Source organism: Phyllostomus hastatus, unplaced genomic scaffold (assembly GCF_019186645.2).
Source record: "Phyllostomus hastatus isolate PE091 unplaced genomic scaffold, TTU_PhHast_1.1 phas_scaffold_200, whole genome shotgun sequence".
NCBI classification, from domain to species: Eukaryota; Metazoa; Chordata; class Mammalia; order Chiroptera; family Phyllostomidae; genus Phyllostomus; species Phyllostomus hastatus.
Window position 1 is genome coordinate 11506857 of NW_025334016.1, and position 17783 is coordinate 11524639.

The 17783-nt window shown below is 51.3% G+C and overlaps 1 protein-coding gene across 8 annotated transcripts; it reads left to right on the forward strand.

Annotated features, from left to right (window-relative positions):
- The first annotated feature begins 2141 nt into the window (after window positions 1–2141).
- On the forward strand, window positions 2142–14521 carry CDK16 (cyclin dependent kinase 16). 8 transcript variants are annotated; one of them, XM_045860493.1, is made up of 16 exons: window positions 2142–2545; window positions 7669–7876; window positions 8440–8591; window positions 8691–8816; window positions 8920–8976; window positions 9074–9188; window positions 9870–9964; window positions 10065–10127; window positions 10373–10496; window positions 10635–10755; window positions 10868–10965; window positions 11049–11154; window positions 11219–11282; window positions 11416–11506; window positions 13154–13231; window positions 14199–14516. In XM_045860493.1, the coding sequence occupies exons 2-16, from the start codon at window positions 7675–7677 to the stop codon at window positions 14249–14251; spliced, it is 1545 nt and encodes a 514-aa protein (XP_045716449.1). In that variant the 5' UTR covers window positions 2142–2545; window positions 7669–7674; the 3' UTR covers window positions 14252–14516. The 8 variants fall into 8 exon arrangements, with proteins under 8 accessions (XP_045716449.1, XP_045716448.1, XP_045716444.1 ...); XM_045860492.1 differs by lacking the exon at window positions 2142–2545 and adding an exon at window positions 2862–2989; XM_045860488.1 differs by lacking the exon at window positions 2142–2545 and adding an exon at window positions 3264–3282 and having other exon boundaries at window positions 13589–14521.
- Window positions 14522–17783: the final 3262 nt, after the last annotated feature.

Below are 17783 nucleotides of genomic sequence, written 5' to 3' on the forward strand. Positions count from 1 at the left end.
ATCGGTTAAAGTAAGCAATAGGAGGCTCACCTCAGGTCCCACCAGATTGCATGCCCTGTCCCTGGTCTTAACCTAAACACTTTAGATAGTTGAAAATACCAGTCTGGCCACCTGGTAGTGCCTGAGGAAGCCACTCATGCCTCTGTTCCTCTCCCAGCAACTTAAAGACTCATTCTGTCCTTCAAAACTGGTTATTGGGAATAGCACATCATATCCCTGAACCTGGCGTAACAACTTTCACAGCCTTTTCCTACATCCACTGCCTCCTGGGCCAGTGTCAGACCCATTATTGTCTATGCCCTTGGACATCTTCCTCTCAAGACTTTTTTTTCTCTAGTGATCTCATCCTTCTACACTTTTTATTCCACACTACTAGGATATTGGGGACTGAGATGCTTTATTTCTGCCATCTAGTGGTTGTGCTAGCTGTGTAGGTCCAGTGGAGGTTTTCCCACCACGGACAGTTTTCCCACTATTGCTGCTGTAGAGTACCCCAAAACACTCCACAACTGTGTCCACTGTCTCCACTATTGCAGCATTTGAGTCAAACACAAAATTCCTCTGCCCCCTTTTTCACTATCCCATCTCCATGGGTATTCTAGATACTTTGTTCACTGGGTCCTCCCCCATTGCATGATTGTCCAGACACTTGTCCCTTCGCCACCACAGCTCATAGATCCTCTTGCTACTTTATTTGTATCTGACACTTTTCATCAAGAATCCTGCTTGCATCTTATTTCCCCAACACACGTCCTTTTACTTTTCTCATATCTGTCTACACCACCATCAAGATAGGGCTCAGTGGTAAGGGGTTGGGTGGCTACACTTAGTCCCCCAAACCCAGCAGGCACAAAGGATGGTGGGACAAGGTTATCTCCTCTTTGCCTAGAACTATTTGTCACTCAGGCATTCAACAAACATGTTGAGTGCTACTTACGGCATTGCAGGTGGCAGTGGATCAAAAAGACACCTGTTCTGGGCAGGGGTGAAACACACCACAGTAAGTAAATTGCATTAGGAGTTGGTGCTATTCAGTAGGTCTGCGGATTTGGAATGATGAGGCTGTAGGTAGGTGTTTTAAAATAGGGCCGTCAGGAAGTCAGGGAAGGCTTTATGAAGGTGATACTGAAGCAAGGCTTGGAAGACACGAGGGACTGAGGCATGCGAATATATGAGGGAAGAGCATTCTAAACAGTTAACAAACGCAAAGACCCACAGGCTGGACTGCACCTTCTTTATTCAGGAACAGCTAGGAGATAAGTACACTAGAGCAGAGGAGAAGAAAGGTTAGGGGATGAGATCAGAGAAGTGGTGGACCTGATTGTCTAGCGCACTGTGGATTTTTGTCAAAAACTACTATTCCCATCATTGGTATATCGCCATTAGTATAAAACCTTACTGGAAAACTAGTGTGAGCAAGGCTGTCAAAGGGGAGTGCAGAACGGACGGGGAAGCTGGCTCTGGACTGGGGTGCAGGGTAGAATGTCCCTGAGGGCCTGCTGAACGTTACTGCCATTTGAATTGGGCTTGGTATAGTTTTCCTGGCAGAGGAAGGGGTGAGGGGTTAGGTCTGCCTGGCAGTGCTTGACACAACAAGCACCCAATAAAAGAAAGCCGCAGACCCGGGAGCGCCCCGGGCGGGGCTCTGGCAGGTTAAAAAGTAGTTGAGGTGGCAGGAAAACCCAATTCAGGGCGCGAACGTGAAATGCTCGCACGAGACGTAGAAAAGACCCGCGTCTCTGCCGGAAGTCTCAAGCACGCGCAGTAATGCACTCGCTGGTCTAAAGGTCCGCCTTCCTTCTCAGCCTAGGTTCCACCCCGTGAGCCCTGCTGAGGAGGATGGGAGGGGTTAAGGGCAGGACAAAAGTTAATTAAGCGCTCTTGACCAATCAGCTTGCGGGATATTCGGCCTCTGATGAAAGGAGCTGAGAACAAAAAGGAAGGCCCGTCCCCTCCTCCCCGCCCCGCCGGCGATGAAAACCGGGCACCCGGCGAAATCACGCCTCTTCAGCCCAGCCACGCCCTTCATTCTTGCACTGCCTCACCCCAGGGAGCAAGTGCGATTGGCTGGGCGACAACCTCAAAGGGCGGGGCTGCACACGGTCACAGTGGAAATAAGCTAGCGGTGTGGGAGTGGAGGCATTGGGAGGCAGAGCAGCTGGGCAGGTAAAGGCCAATGATTCTCCAGGCCGCTTGTCCCAGAAAAGTCATCTTCTCGCGAACCTTTAAAATTCCTGCTTCCCAAGGTACCTCAAGGGACTGGGACTGACTGCTTCATCTTTTTACTCCTTGCAAAAGTCCCGTATGCCACCATGCGGATGTACCAAGTGAGAACAAGTAGGGGAAGCGAATGGTGACTGGTACGCTGGTTACTAGCTGCTGCCCACTTGCTAGCAAATTTCTAGCCAGAACGGAACTGAGTACTAAATAACCTCTACAGTTCTCCCTGGCGCCGTTCCAGGGTTGGCACCACATTTCCTGGTGGGCACGCAATGGCCGCGTCCCCTCCCGTGGCGGACGGGTCTCTTGGTACGCGCAGTCTGAGGTGAGTCCCCTCCTGCCCACTTCACCGTTTCCAGCGCGTGCGTGCGCATGCGCGGAGCGTGGCGCGCGCGGTGGTTGGGTCGTGGGCTGTTCGGCCCTGGGATCCGCGGGGTCTCCGCGAGCAGTGGGCTCTGAGCCGCGAGCCGCCGTGAGCTCTCGGGTTCGAACCGACGCCGACGAGCCCGGGGGCATCGCCCGCAGCGGCGAAGCTCATGGACGGCTGAGCGGGACGCCGCCTCCGCCTCAGCCGCCGCCGCCGCCGCCGCCTCCTCCTCCTCAGCCGGCGGCGGCCCGGGCCCAGCAGCCATGGCCGAAGACTACTGGGACGGGCGCCTGCGGCGTACAGGAGGAGGAGAAGGAGGTCGCGCGGCCTCAGCCCAGGCCGCCGCCCCAGGCGCCTCCGCGCCGGCCCCGCGGCGCTGAGGTTGCACGCGCGCCCCCGCCGGTGAGCGCGTCACCGAAACATGGGCTGGGGGCTGCCCTTTTCTCTTGCAGAACCAACCCAGACCCCGGGCGGTGCCCCGGGGTCTGGGCTGCACTATCAGCAAGATCCCCTCCCCGCAGCGCGTTGCCCAGAATGCAGCGGGGCAGGGGGTCATTCAGTGCCTCCCTGACCTTGGCCCCGCCCTGGGCCAGGTCTGGGAGCTGGGGTTGGGAAGCACTGTGGGTGCTAATGAGGAACGGAGTGATCAAGGACAAGAGGGTGTGGAAATGGGTGGCAGAGTGGCGAAAGTCGAGGTTTGCTAATGGGGGCCTGAGTTAATGAAGGGGTCGGAGCTGTGTAAGGTTTGGGGCCCAGTATGTGCTAATGGGGGGGCAGTGCAATGGGTGGAGGGATACAGTCGTGTGTAATAGGCAAGCAAGTGTCATAGAAGTACCGAGATAGGCAAATGGGGTTCTAGCTGTAGAAGGGCCCTCTGTGTTAACGGGGATGATAGGGTGGTAGAGGTACCGGAAAGTGTGCTAACAGGATCAGGGTTTGAAGCCCTGTGTGTGGTGATGAGGGTCTGGATGGTGTTAATACTGTGTATTTGCCCGTGAGGGACTGCAGTGTGTGAGGGTCCAGAGTGGAGGGCAGGGTAGTGGAAGAACTCTAGTGTTGAGAGTTTGCTAATGGGGGTCATAGCTATAGAGGGTATGTGTCTGTAGTAATAAAAGCCTGGATAGTATGAGGCCCAGTCTATGCTTATGGGGGCAGAGCGGTGGAAAACCTGAGCCTGTGCTAATGGCTATCAGTTGTGGATATATGGGTGGGGGGTGAGGGATGTGTGTGAACGTAAGTGTAAGAGCGTCAGTGTATTCAGGGTGAAGATGGTGTGAGATTAGTGTGTGTCCAAGAGGACTGGGGATGTGAGACTCTGGGGCAGGTTGATATATGAAGTCTGACTGCTAATGTGGGTTTAGAGCCATGGAGGAGCTTAAATGTGTGCAAGTTGGGGGAAAGTCAGAGCTGTATGAGGTCTGGAATATGCTAATGAGAGTCAGAATATTGTGAAGACTCTGTGTGCTTGGGTCTGTGGAAGACTGGTATGTGTTGAGGTTCCAGGGAGTGCTTATAGGGGGTAGAGCTCTGGAGGGTTTCTTATGTGCAATAAGGAGGATAAGGGCTGTGAAGGGATCCAGGAGTGAACCAGCAGGGGTTATAGCTGTGGAGGAGTTGAAGCAAAGAGAAATAAGGAACAGGAATAAGTGAAGGTCTAGGTGTGCTAATGTGGATTAGAGCCAGGGATGGCTGAAGTGTGTGCTAATGGGGGTTTAGGCTGAATGAAGACCTGTGTGAACTAATGAAGGTCAGGCCATTATAGAATAGTGTGTTTGTCCCTGGAGATAGGACTGTAAGGGATCAGGGTGTGCTAATGGGGAGGCACTGTGTTGAGGCCCAGTGTGTATTAATAGGGGTCAGGGTGAAGTGAAGGTCTAGCTTGTGCTGATAGGAGGTGGCAGGGACAGGGTAGTGGGAGGACCGGAATTTGTATTAATGATAGTCATAGCTGTGGAGAGGGGTCTGAGTGTGGGGGAAAACAGTTGGGTCAGGGATCTGCTTGGTTCACTTTGTGTTAATAGGATTTAGGGCAGTGTGAAAATCCATTGAGTGCTAATGTGGGTCAGCTGTAGAGGGTCCCAAGTGCATGTTAATAGGGGTCAGAATCATGTAGGGGGAACAGTGTGTTAATAGGGGGTGAGTGCTGTGGAGAAGCTGACAGGCAGCTGGGCCTGGGAGGAGCCCAGGAATGTGGTGGTAGGAGTTAACTTAGAAGATTCTGTGCTCTGTTGGGGCTTTGTGTGCTGGTGGCAGTTGGAGATAAAAGGACATTGCAGGTGCTGATAGCAGTTAAAATAGCAAAAGAGTTTCTTGAAGGTCCAGTGTGTGCTTATGGAAGTCTGGACAGGATGAGAATGGTATGTTCCTGTGGGAGTTAAGAGTGTGAAGACTGCTTCCTCAGTCGTCGGGGTGGCGTGAGGTTGGTGAGTGTCCTTGGGTATGGGTGTATTCAAGTTTTACTGCATATTAATGTTCAGATGTCTCTGTTCACAGGGGCCTGCACAGGGCCCCCTTGCTGGGGGTATTGCATGATACAAAAATTTTATGCCCCATCCTCCTAAAAATCCCCCCAAAACTGAATTCTGGAACATGTCCAACCACTGGAATTTCCAGTTAGCAGTCATGGACCCATGGCTCCTTCTGGCTCCCTCCTCATTGTCCAGCCAGCCTTACCTACCCCAGGTCCTCCACTCCCTGCCACAACAAATTGACTGGGCATCTGTGCCATATGGACACAAGACAGTCTTTGGGGGCTGGCCATGCCTCACATTTCTCATCCTCGGGTCCAGTGTTCAGCCTCCTGGGTCAGGATTTTGTTGTTGTTATCCTGGGTTCTCTGGATGGACCTCATCCTCTTTACTGAGGTCTTACTACTAGGCTGGCCCCTCTGCCCCTCCTGAGGGTAGTCAGGTCAGACAGAAAGATGCTAGTGTGGGGACTGCTGTAGTAACACCTGATTTCAAGGTAACAGATGACCCACTTCTCTCCTCGGATCCAGCCCCAGCCTCATCCTCAACCTCCTATCTAGCTTCACTTCCCTTGGGCCCAGGGCCATCTTAGGCCCTGCTGTGAGTCCAGATGGTTCCTGGGGCAGGTCTTTCCCCCTCCTTGCTGGCCCAGAGCCCAGGAGGAAGCAGAAGAAGGCCAGCCTAAGCCTTTTGGTGGCCCTGTTCCCTCCAGCAGCCACATCTAGGTAGGTCATCTTCCTGCCGCTGCCAGTGTCCCTGAGACACCTTGTGTCGGGTTGTTCATGATTAGCAGGGATTCACCCTGCTCACCCTATTAGAGGTTGGTTGTAGGCCCTCAGCCCCCTGATTTCACTCATTTCTGCCATAAGCACTTTTTGAGCATCTACTCGGTGTCAGTCACTGTTCCATGTCCTTAGGACATAGCCGTGACCTCAGGACATAGACAGAAATCTACCCTGAAGGAATTGATCTTTTAGTTATGGTGGTGAGGAGACAGACAGTAAAGAAATAAAGAAACCAAGAAGTAGACGGTGTCATTTCTGAGGAGGTGATGAGTTCTCAGGGATAATTGGCAAGGTGAGGGAGCTCAGGATGGTTGAGATTTTTCACAGGGTTATTTGTAGAGCAGGGGTGTCCAACCCGCAGTCCACGGGCTGCATGCAGCCCAAGATGGCTGTGGATGCAGCCCAACACAAAATCCTAAATTTACTTAAAACATTATGAGATTTATGTTTTGTGATTACGCCTCACAATGTATTTAATGTGTGGCCCGAGACAACTCTTCCAGTGTGGCCCAGAGACACCAAAAGGTTAGACACCCCTGTAGGGGGTTATCTATGAAAAAGGTAATCCCTGGCCGATGTGGCTTAGTTGGTTGGCCGTCATGCTGCAAAGCAAAAGGTCCCAGATTTGATTTCTGGTCAGGGCACATGCCTGGGTCGCAGTTTTGTTCCCAGTCAGGGTTCGTGCAAGAATCAGCCCCTCAAGATCAATGTTTCTCTCTCACATTAATGTTTCTTTCCCTCTCTTTCTCCTTACCTTCTCCTCTATCTAAAATAAATAAATAAAATCTTTTTTTATTTCAAAGAAAAAAGTAATATTTGAGCAATGACCTATAGTGGGTGATGGAGTGAACTGTTTTTGAAAACTGGGGGAACAGTCGGTGCAAAGGCTCTGAGATATGACTGCTGGGTGTGATTGCAAGACAGCAACTAGTAATGATTGAGGGGGAAAGTGAGGGCAGAGAGGTAATAAAGATGAATGGGACAAGACCTTGTGGGCCACATTGAGGACTGGGACATTTATTGGGGGTTATAAGGGAGATGTGGCACATTCTCAATTAGAGGATATATGTGATCTGGTTTAAAAATCTGGGTGGGACCCTGTAAGTCCCAAGCTGATTGAATCTTTCAGGCAGCCCTCAGGACAAGTTGGTATGCATTGAGGTCCCCCCACAACCCCACTTAGTGGTTGGGTCTGCATAGGACCCTCCCTACCAACCCCCCTTACCTGGGTGGATCAGTGGGATAGTCCACTAGTCACTGTGGCAGTGGTTGCTATGGGAGGTGGGAGATCCTTATGGCCATAAGGAGCAGTTTGCCTTGGCAGTTGGGGGTGATGTTGAGCTGGTGCCAGCGGAAATTGCCATCCTATGGGTATACCCAGGGCCATGTCAGTCGTTCTGAGGTCTTGGGCAATGCCCCCGCCCCACCCATGGTTGGGTTCATCACTGATGCTGTATCCAAGAATGCCTGCATTGGAGCCGCCTGCTCCCCCAGCGAAGCTGCCCCCATAGATACCGACATTCCATCAGTTGAACCCTTGCTCTTAGCCAGCCATCTAAGACTCAGGACTCAGGTAGGCTACTTAGGAACAGGGTCCCCAGGGGCAGGCTGTAGGTAAGGAGGCAGTGCTTGACAAGGGTCCCTCTCCATGCCAGGTTTCCAGGAATCCTTAGTGGTTCCAGGGCTCCACAGTGGTTGGGTGGACACTGGCACAAGTTCATGTCAGTGTGCCTCACTAGTTTGTGATGGGTTTTAGGGGGCCTGTGGTGGTCAGGCAGATGCTAACATGGGGCCCATTCCCATCTATATCCCGTCCCCACCCTCACAGGTAGCCATGGATCGGATGAAGAAGATCAAACGGCAGCTGTCAATGACACTCCGAGGGGGCCGAGGTGTAGACAAGACCAATAGTGCCCCTGAACAGATAGGTCTGGATGAGGGTGGCGGTGGCGGAGGCAGTGACCTTGGAGAGGCCCCCACCCGTGCTGGTCCCGGGGAACCTTGCTCTGGACGGGCACTACTCAGCTCTGCACCAGGTGAGTCTACTGACCTCCTAGACTGGTCCCCAGGTGCTGCCTCCCAGCCGAGTTCCTGTTAGACTTGGTGTTATTTTCACTTTACTTTCTCCATTTTCTTCCCCTTCCCTGCTATCATCTCTTATTACCCTTTCTTTATCTGTTCATCTGTGCCCCTTTTGTTGGCTTTCTGCTGAGGCCTCCGGGAGGGAGGATACCTCCCTGTTGCAGCTGCCCCAAGCCTCCTTTTATCTTTCTACACTCTGCTAGCCCCCTTAGGCCTTGAAGCACCTGCCTGCCTTGGGCCTTTAGCCATCTCTGCCTGCCCCTGGCTCCAGGCTAGCTGAAGTCTCAGCTCACTCCTGGAACCAGGTGCTCTACTAGGCCACTATTCCCCCTGCTCCATTCAAACTTCCTGACCTGTCTGAACCTCCCTAGGCCTTGCCACTCTCTCCCTGAGGAACCCTCGGCTTCTCTGGGGCTGAATGCACATGTATATGATGAGGGAATGTATTCATAAGGAAGAGGGTGCCCTGGGGCTCCAGATTCTATCTGGCCTTCCCTCCCCCTGTCCCCACCACCAGAGATTGTACACGAGGACTTGAAGATGGGGTCTGACTTGAAGATGGGGTCTGACGGAGAAAGTGACCAGGCTTCAGCCACATCCTCAGATGAGGTGCAGTCGCCAGTGAGGGTGCGCATGCGCAATCATCCCCCACGCAAGATCTCCACTGAGGTGCTTAATCCCCTGTCAGGGCGGTGGCTGGGCTGAAAAAGAGGGTTGGATGTAAGGCGGTGGAGCTCATGGTCCTGTTTCTCCTGTCTTGCCTGCTAGGACATCAACAAACGCCTATCACTACCAGCTGACATCCGGCTGCCCGAGGGCTACCTTGAGAAACTGACCCTCAATAGCCCCATCTTTGACAAGCCCCTTAGCCGCCGCCTCCGCCGTGTCAGCCTGGTGAGCATCTTCTGTCCTTTCTTCCTCCTCCTCCCCCCATTTCCCTCCCTTCCCCCCACCCCCTCCCCTGAGCTTGCTTCAACCTGCCTCCTCTACCCCACAGTCTGAGATTGGCTTTGGGAAACTGGAGACCTACATCAAGCTGGACAAGTTGGGCGAGGTGAGGGATAGCCAGGAGGTCCATGATAGGGATGGGGGTCAGTGGGAACTCCCTGCAGCCTCAAGTTCCTTTCTTGTAACTGTTCCTCATTCCCTAGGGTACCTATGCCACTGTTTACAAAGGCAAAAGCAAGCTCACAGACAACCTTGTGGCACTCAAGGAGATCAGACTCGAACACGAAGAGGGGGCACCTTGCACCGCCATCCGGGAAGGTACTGACATCTGGGAAGATCTGCCCATGGCTTCCTGGGCACTCCCCATGGTGCACACACACATGCCCCATGATGAGAACAGAGACTGGGGGTTCAGGTACTTCCCTCCTGATACTCTGGGCTTTGCAAGAAAGTGTACATCACTCACATATCTAAGTAATAATCAAGGTAACCAGGAATCTGGTCCTGTTTGGATGAGAGACAGATGAATTGGAAAGCAAGATTCTTCCTTTGGTTTTAAGAACATCCCTGAAAGTGCTCACCAATTTACCTGATACAATAATTATGGTCAGAACATCATGTGCAAGGAATTTGAATTGCATAGAAATGGAGTGTGCAAACTCAGTTTCACATGAAGCTGCAGGCCTGTGTATGGAGGGTTAAAGCAAGGCCTCTGTCTAGAAATCAACAGTGGGTTTTGAAAGTCTAGTGTCACATAAGCCTGAGACTTCAATCCCGTGTTCTTGTTCCATACTTTTCTCTGAGTTTTAGTTTCCTCGTCCAGAACATGAGGATATACCTTCCTGGCATTAGATGGGTTAGAGCTGGTGGCTATGAGCCACCACTCCAAACAGCACAGAGGAAGAACGAAACCCTGGGCTCGTCCTTGTCTAGTTCTCATCTCTATCCTGAGAGTAGGGCCCTGACTCTTTCCCTGTGTTACTTCCACGCTTCCTGCAGTGTCCCTGCTCAAGGACCTCAAACATGCCAACATCGTCACGCTACATGACATTATCCATACGGAGAAGTCCCTCACCCTTGTCTTTGAGTACCTGGTAAGGTTGGGTGGCAGTGGGTCTTGGGAGAGGGAGTTGGGAGATGGCCAGGAACCACATGATGTGACCCTCTTTCCTCTGCCTGCTTTTCTTTCCTCAGGACAAAGACCTGAAGCAGTACCTGGATGACTGTGGGAATGTCATCAACATGCACAACGTGAAAGTGGGTGTGGGGCAGGAAGCAGGGGCACAGGGGGGCTCCTACTCACCCACTCCACCCCACAAATCTCCCAGAAATGACTTCCCATTTGGCTTTTTTGCTAGGAGCCATTGGAGGGCATTGGGACCCTGTCCTCTTTTGTGAGACAAGGCTTTGGGCTTAATGTCTGTAGGAGGGAAAGCAGTGCCTGCTGGGAGTCAGGCTGCTGGATACTCTTTGATCTCTGCTTGCCATTTCTGGGTCCCCAGCTGTTCCTGTTCCAGCTGCTCCGTGGCCTGGCCTATTGCCACAGGCAGAAGGTGCTACACCGGGACCTCAAGCCCCAGAACCTGCTCATTAATGAGAGAGGAGAGCTCAAGCTGGCCGATTTTGGTACCCTTGGCCTCCCCTTCTTCCCAATGATCCCCCAGCCTATGTCCCAGCCTCTCCCTTCTCCTTGACCACCTAGTTTTAGTCCCCCAGACTACCTGGGACCACCTCAATTCCAGCTGCCCCCTTTCCACCTACCAGGTTTGGCCCGGGCCAAGTCAATTCCAACCAAGACCTACTCCAATGAGGTGGTGACACTGTGGTACCGGCCCCCTGACATCCTGCTTGGGTCCACAGACTACTCCACCCAGATTGACATGTGGTGAGGACAGGTGGAAATGTAGCAGGGGCCATGCAGCAAATGGGGTGGCTTGGTCCCAACAGCCAACCAGTCAACTGCCTCCCTATTTATTCACTGTGCCCTCCCTGCTCAGGGGTGTGGGCTGCATTTTCTACGAGATGGCCACGGGCCGGCCCCTCTTCCCAGGCTCCACGGTGGAGGAGCAGCTGCACTTCATCTTCCGCATCTTGGGTGAGGAGGCACGAGCCCTAGGAGCTGTGGGGACATGCAGGATGGCTCTGTGAGATGCCTAGGGTAACGCCTCTTCCCACCAGGAACCCCAACTGAGGAGACATGGCCAGGCATCCTGTCCAATGAAGAATTCAAAACACACAACTACCCCAAGTACCGTGCCGAGGCTCTTTTGAGCCATGCACCCCGGTGAGGCTGGTGGGTGGGTGGGTGTGTGTTAGGGGCCAGAGTACCCAAACTCAATTTAAAGCAGATCCCTTTGTCCTTGTGTTAGACTTGATAGCGATGGGGCTGATCTCCTCAACAAGCTGCTGCAGGTGAGACCACCTTCCTGAGCCAGCCTTGGGCACTGTGGGTGTGGGGAAATGAGAAACTCTAGGAATGGGGACGGAGAGAGGCCTACTCTGTGAAAGTGTCAATACTCCATGTCCCCCCACAACACACACTCAGTTTGAAGGTCGCAATCGGATCTCCGCAGAGGATGCCATGAAACACCCATTCTTCCTCAGTCTGGGGGAGCGGATCCACAAACTTCCTGACAGTAAGTGGAGCTGGGGAATGGAGTGGTCTGTGGTGGGGTGGCTGTGGGGAACAGGACTGCCTGCAGACAGCTGAGCAGGTTGTGTTAGGACTCTGCTACAACACCTCTAAGGGAGTACAGCTTTGTTCACATGTGTGATGTTTATTACAAACAAGTTGCTTAGTTTTCAGTTCCTTTATATTTCATGGAAATTCTCAAGTGTATATTACAGTAAATACAATAGCATTTTACCTTTTTTAAATGTTTAAAAGATTTTATTTATTATTTTAGAGAGAGGGAAAGGGGAGAAACATTAATGTGTGGTTGCTTCTCACGCGTCCCCTGCTGGGAACCTGGCCCACAACCCAGGCATCCCTAGACTGGGAATCGAACCTGCGACCTTTTGCTTCACAGGGAGGTACTCAGTCCACTGAGCCACACCAGCCAGGGCTCACTTTACCTTTTTCTTTTCAAGTAAACATTCCTTGTAAAGTATATACTGAGAAATGCCCAGATCATAACTGTACAGCACAATGAATTTTCACAAACTTAACACACACGTGAAACCAGCATACAGGTCAAGAAACAGGACGTCAGAAGCTCCCCCAAAGTGTGCTCTTGGTCCCTTCAGATATTCCCAGCCCCTCCCCAAGGGTTACCACTAGATGGACTTCTAACAGCTTAGATAAATTTTCCCTGTCCTTGTACTCTGCAGAAATGGAATCACATGGGGTGTTCTCTTTTTACATCTGACTTCTTAAAACTTTTTAATGTGTATATTATAAAATTAGATTTGTTTATACATTAGACCAAATAATAATATGAGTCCCAAAGTATTAGGTCAGCAGCTCATGGTCAATCTGGTCTTATCTGTACTACCTCTGATTATTTTGAATCAAATCCTGGATATATTATATACATCTATAAATAATTTCAGTGTATATATATAAAATAATTTTTAAGCCTACAACAATATTGCCCTAGCTGCTGTGACTCAGTGGATTGAGTGCCGACCTGCGAACTGAAAGGTCACCAGTTCGATTCCCAGTCAGAGCACATGCCAGGGTTGTGGGCCAGGTCCCCAAGTGGGGGGTGTGCAAGAGGCAACTGATAGATGTCTCTCACACATCAATGTTTCCCTCCCTCTCTCCCTTCCTTCTCCTCTCTCTAAAAGTAAATAAATAAAATCTTTTAAAAAGTGAATATATAATAATATCATTATTGCACCTAAAAAAATTGGTCTGCTGCTCATATCTCTATGCTGGACCTTACCTTTATTTAAAGTAAACATTTCTTTGTAAAGTATATACTGAGAAATGCCCAGATCATAAGTATACAGCACAATGAATTTTCATAACACACATGTGAAACCAGCATATAGGTCAGGTCAAATCCCAAACACCATCCCTCACCTAGACTTAGGTGGTAATTGTAATACAGTTATCACAGTTGATAAAATCAGTAATGATTTCTTCGTGCCATGTAATAGTCCATATTCCTTTTTTCTATATGTAGCTGGTTTGTGTGTGGGGGATTATTTAACAGATGAAAGTCAAGCCTTTCAAAGAAAAGGCAACATTTTCTAATTCCCCCAATGGGGCTATATGGGAGGTGGTCCTGGATGGCCCCATGGATCATTCCCTACTTCTCTCTCTTCTCCACCCACAGCTACTTCCATATTTGCACTAAAGGAGATCCAGCTACAAAAGGAGGCCAGCCTTCGCTCTTCGTCGATGCCTGACTCAGGTAGGTATTACCTTCATCCTCTTCTCTGTCCCTTCCACCTACCTGCTTGTTCACCAACAGCCATCAGCTCTGCTTTCACCCGCAGGCAGGCCAGCTTTCCATGTGGTGGACACCGAGTTCTAAGCCAGAGACCCAGGCCCCAGCAGGCAGCAGCTGGAGGGATGCCACACCCCTCACAGGGCAGCCCCCAACTGCATTCTCCCTGCTTGCTGCCTGCCTACCTGCCTGATTCATGCTCACCTGCTCACATGTTCCCTGCTGCCTGTCCAAACATCCAACCATTGGCCTGTCTGCTGGGTGCTAACAAAGCTCTCATCGCTCCTTCACCTGGTCTGTCTGTCTCTCTCTCTGTCTTAGTAGTTGCCGGCGGACAGCATGGCCGTGCCAGCCTCCCACACTGAGGCCAGGCCTATACTCCTACCCATCATACCCTCCCCCAGGACCACTACCCCATGGCCAGCCAGGGGTCCAGAGCTAGCCCAGGCTGGGGATCTCAACTCACAAGATGTGGCAATTCCTTGGGTCTGAGGTTTCCCCTGCCTGCTCTCCTGCCTGCCCCACCTGCCTCATGTTGTGTGGGCCTTTTTTTTGTTTGTTTGTTTCATTCATTGTTGTTTTTTAATTATTTTAAATAAGGTTTTCATTTTTTAAATGCAATATCTCTGTATACTGGCTGGGCCCCACCCCCTGCGTGTGGCCCTCCCACAGTATTTTGTGCAATGAAGCCCCACTCCCAGCCTTTCCAAGGCAGGAACACAGCCCCCATTCAGAACCCCGACCATCACCAGACCCTGGGGTTGGCTAAGGGAAAGCATGCCTCAACCATTCACCTCCCTATCCCCCTGCCTGCCATCCCCAGCCGCAGAGGTACCTGAGGACTACCGGAGACTCTGGGAAATGGATGAGGTGGGGGGCCCCCACTCTTTCCCTCCTGCAGTTCTATAGCTGGGGCCTCCTTCCTTCTCAGGGTCTCCTTGGCCTAGCCCTCTTGCCCCCATCCCACTCGGTGCTGTTGAGTAGTGGCCCTGCCAGGAGCTGAACAACTCAACGAGGAGCCATAATGTGTATATGTGCACAGGCAGGGACAGAGGGGCGCGTGGGGGGTTGTGCCCAGATGTTAACCCCTAACCCCTGGGGAGGGTGAGGCAGGGCAGGGACAGTCTCTGGGGTCAGTCCCAGATGGGTGGTTACCTCCCCTTCCTCCACTCTAAACCCTGGGGCCCTCAAGTGGGGTGGGAGGGCATGGGTGGGGGCCCTCCTAGTGGGGTTTGGGAGGTGGGGTTCCTGAATGCACCATATTCGCTGTATTAAATATTAAAAAGTCTAAAGTGAAAATTGTGACTGCAAATCCCTATAGGGGTGAGGGTGGACTTGACCCAGGGTGAATACTAGGGCTTTGGCAAATTCATGCCTGGTCCTCATCATCTAGGAGAGCACTGGGAGTGGGCCAGGGACATGTCACAACTGTGAAAAAGGTATTTGAGGGGTTGCACATACATCAGTGGAACACTGAATTGAAGCAGGTAAGACAGGCTGAACAGAGGATGGGCTAAGAGAAGTTAGATTTACCCAAGAATTAGGAAACCAGATAGAGGGTGGAGACAAGAAGGTATAGAGAGGCTGTTTGAAAGATACATGGAAAGCCCAGTAAAACCAGGAGGTGGGGAGATGAGGCAGAGAGAGGCCCAGTATGACTACCACATGTCAGACCTAGACATCATGAGTTAGGCCAGTTGGAGAGAGACTATAAGAAGGTAAACTTTGGACCACTGAGTAAGTAGGGGAATCCTGTAGTACTTGGATTAAAAATTGGGAGTGGGTCCATCAATGAGCTGCAAGTTTGGATTATTAGTATCTAGGAAGAAATCAAAGCCATGGTGAGGTATGGGTGAAATGACCTTGGGAAGGATGCAATAGTTTGTGAGAGGCAGCCCCTGTCCCACCATTTTGGGCAAAGCCAAGAATAAGCTTCCAGGCAGAATAGGTGGGGTGGGCAGGGCCAGACAAATGCTGCAGGTAATAGTAAGCCTAATTAAGTAACTGGTTACTGAAGTGCAGCCTCAGGAGCCCAAAGGCGTCCAATCATTTTGCTATGTCCCTGTAAGCACTCGGGACATAAATCAGTTTGCAGCATTATGGTTCCATGATGGCTGCCATGTGCCCAAAGATGAGAAAGCAAGCAGGGAAAACAGGGCACCCTTCTTCCAGCTTGTTTCCTTGTAACAGGTCTGCAGCTTCCACAAAGTTCCCCCACAGACTTCTTGTGCCATCCCTTGGCTAGAATAAGATGATATGGCCACCTGTGGCAGTAAGGGAGGCTGGGAAAATGACCTTGCAAGGGGGAATAAGATGGCCAGGCCAGACTTAGAAGGGCTAGAATTCATGTGACTGCCCTGGGAAGTGGTAGGGCCATTGGTGTGGGCAGAAGTTGGCCTCTGGAAGGTGAAGAGACAGTCCAAGTCTGGGGAGGGAGGCCTTTTGGATGCTAGGAAGGACAGGCTACCCAGATAAATGGGGGGGGGGTCTGCAGAGAGGCAACAAGAAGAGTCAATTCAGAGTGTCAAGATGCAGCTGGTCTTGAAGAGCAATAACAGACTCAAGTGACACTGGGGTCCCCCAGGTGAAAGGGTGCTGCTTTTTCTGAGTTTACACAACTGAGTTGTGAACCCCTCCTCATCTGTGCCAGGTCTGGGCTGGGGGTTAGAATCAGTAACAAAGACAATCCCTGTCCTGCAGAGGTTAACTAAACACAGGTAAATTATGACATTGTGTGTATGGGGGTGGGGTTGAAATTGTTCAGAGAGGGGGTATTCTGGACACTCCAGGTCCAGGGAACCTGTGTACATGAGTGTAGAGGTGGGGAAGGACAAGGTGTGTTACCGCTTGTGGGAATGAGTGGTAAAGTGAAGGAAGCCACTGAAACAGACCCAGAATCATAAGCCTGTCTTGGGGAATTTGTGGGTTGGTCAGGTGGGGATAGCTAATCTATAGGTAGATGCAGGGAGCCAGAGGGACCAACGTACACCTGAAACTAATACAATATTGAATGTCAAATGTAATTGAAAAATAAAAGTTATCACCAACAGGTGGGGCCAAGAGCCCTAGCAGAAAAAAGAATGGCATAGCCTAGTGCAGTGATTCTGAACTGGAAATAATCCTGCCCCATCCCTACGGGACATTTGGCAATGTTTGGAGACACTTTAGTTGTCCCAACTGGCGAGTATCTATGGTAGGTAGAGGCCAGGGATGCAGCAAAACATCTGTTTCCCACGAGAAAGAAATGCCAACAGTGCCTAGGTTGAGAAATCCTGGCCTTGTACAATGGTTCTTAAACTTTTGGTCTCAGGATCCTTTTATATAATTAAAGTTGAAGACACCCAAAAGCTTTTTTCTCTTAGGTCATGTAGCCTCTGGAAAATTCCACCGCTCATGAAAGAGGGAATGACAGTAAAAATAGTTTTGACTTAGTGAACCTGCTGAGAGAATCTCCTGAACAGTGGAAAGCCAGGACCACAGTTCGGGAATCTGTCATGATGTTTTAAGGTCACAGGTCTGGAATCTGGGATTCCTGAGTTCGAACCACAGCTCAGCCACTTAACTAGCTTGGTCAAAGTGAATTAACATTTCTGGTCCTCAGCTTGTCCCCCTGCCCCACCCCCTGCCGCCTCCGTGGGCGACAATGATACTATCTGCTGCCTAAGGTTACTATTTACGTGCAATAAAGCAGGGCTATTACTATCATTGCTGTAACTCCGACAAATACACAGGGCCTGGGACTGACTTGCCTTCAACATATTTGTCAAGAGAAAATCTAGTTTAGTCAGGGAAGTGTCCTGCAAGCCTGAGTAGCCCTGAAAGTGGTCACCTCTTGCGCTGGGTTTTGAAGAATAAGAGGGTAGTGCATTGAAGGATGGACATTCTGTTTATGCTAACAAAAAACACTGCTCCCAGGGTAGGGACCTGTGGTTCCCAGCAGCGCACCGACCTATAGGACCCCAAACCTTAGTGACCCTGGGCCCTCTCCAGTATGTCCTCATCTACCTCATACATCTCTTCCTCCACCTTCCAAACAACCGCTTTGCCCTGACTGAACATGGCATTAGAATCCCACTAGACACCTTTATCTTTCTTAGCTCCCAACTGGAGGTTTACTCTGCCTGTTGGTCGCAGAGATAACCGCTCATGGTCCCAAATAGAGCCTAGCCCTTGGTCGCTTCCCACCATTGGGTCCACTTCCAAGATGGTAAGAGACCCACGATTGTTTGGGGGCTCCTTTTCCGTTTCCGGGACCAGAATCCGGAAGTGGCAGTTGAGGGGCCTCTTCCTATCTCCCACTGGGGGGGCCGTGGGAAGAGGGCTAACGGCGATGGCAGCGGCCGCAGAGAATCCGCCGGCAGAGGATGGAGAACCACTGCGCGAAGTGATGCCGGGCTTGGAGAGCCAACGGCGCCAGATCGAGAATGGCGAGAGTGGGCGAGATCGTCTACTGCAGGCCAGCGAAAGCTGGCGAGGCAGGGCTGCGAGCGGAGCCTCTGCTGAGGGGATAGTGGTG

Excerpts from the sequence above, each read along its gene's own strand:
- CDK16 (XM_045860493.1), top strand. The coding sequence starts at position 7,675 with ATGGATCGGATGAAGAAGATCAAACGGCAGCTGTCAATGACACTCCGA. Across the intron at positions 8,977-9,073 it reads AGCTGGACAAGTTGGGCGAG|GGTACCTATGCCACTGTTTA; the intron begins GTGAGGGATAGC and ends CTCATTCCCTAG. Across the intron at positions 9,965-10,064 it reads CCCTTGTCTTTGAGTACCTG|GACAAAGACCTGAAGCAGTA; the intron begins GTAAGGTTGGGT and ends TTCTTTCCTCAG.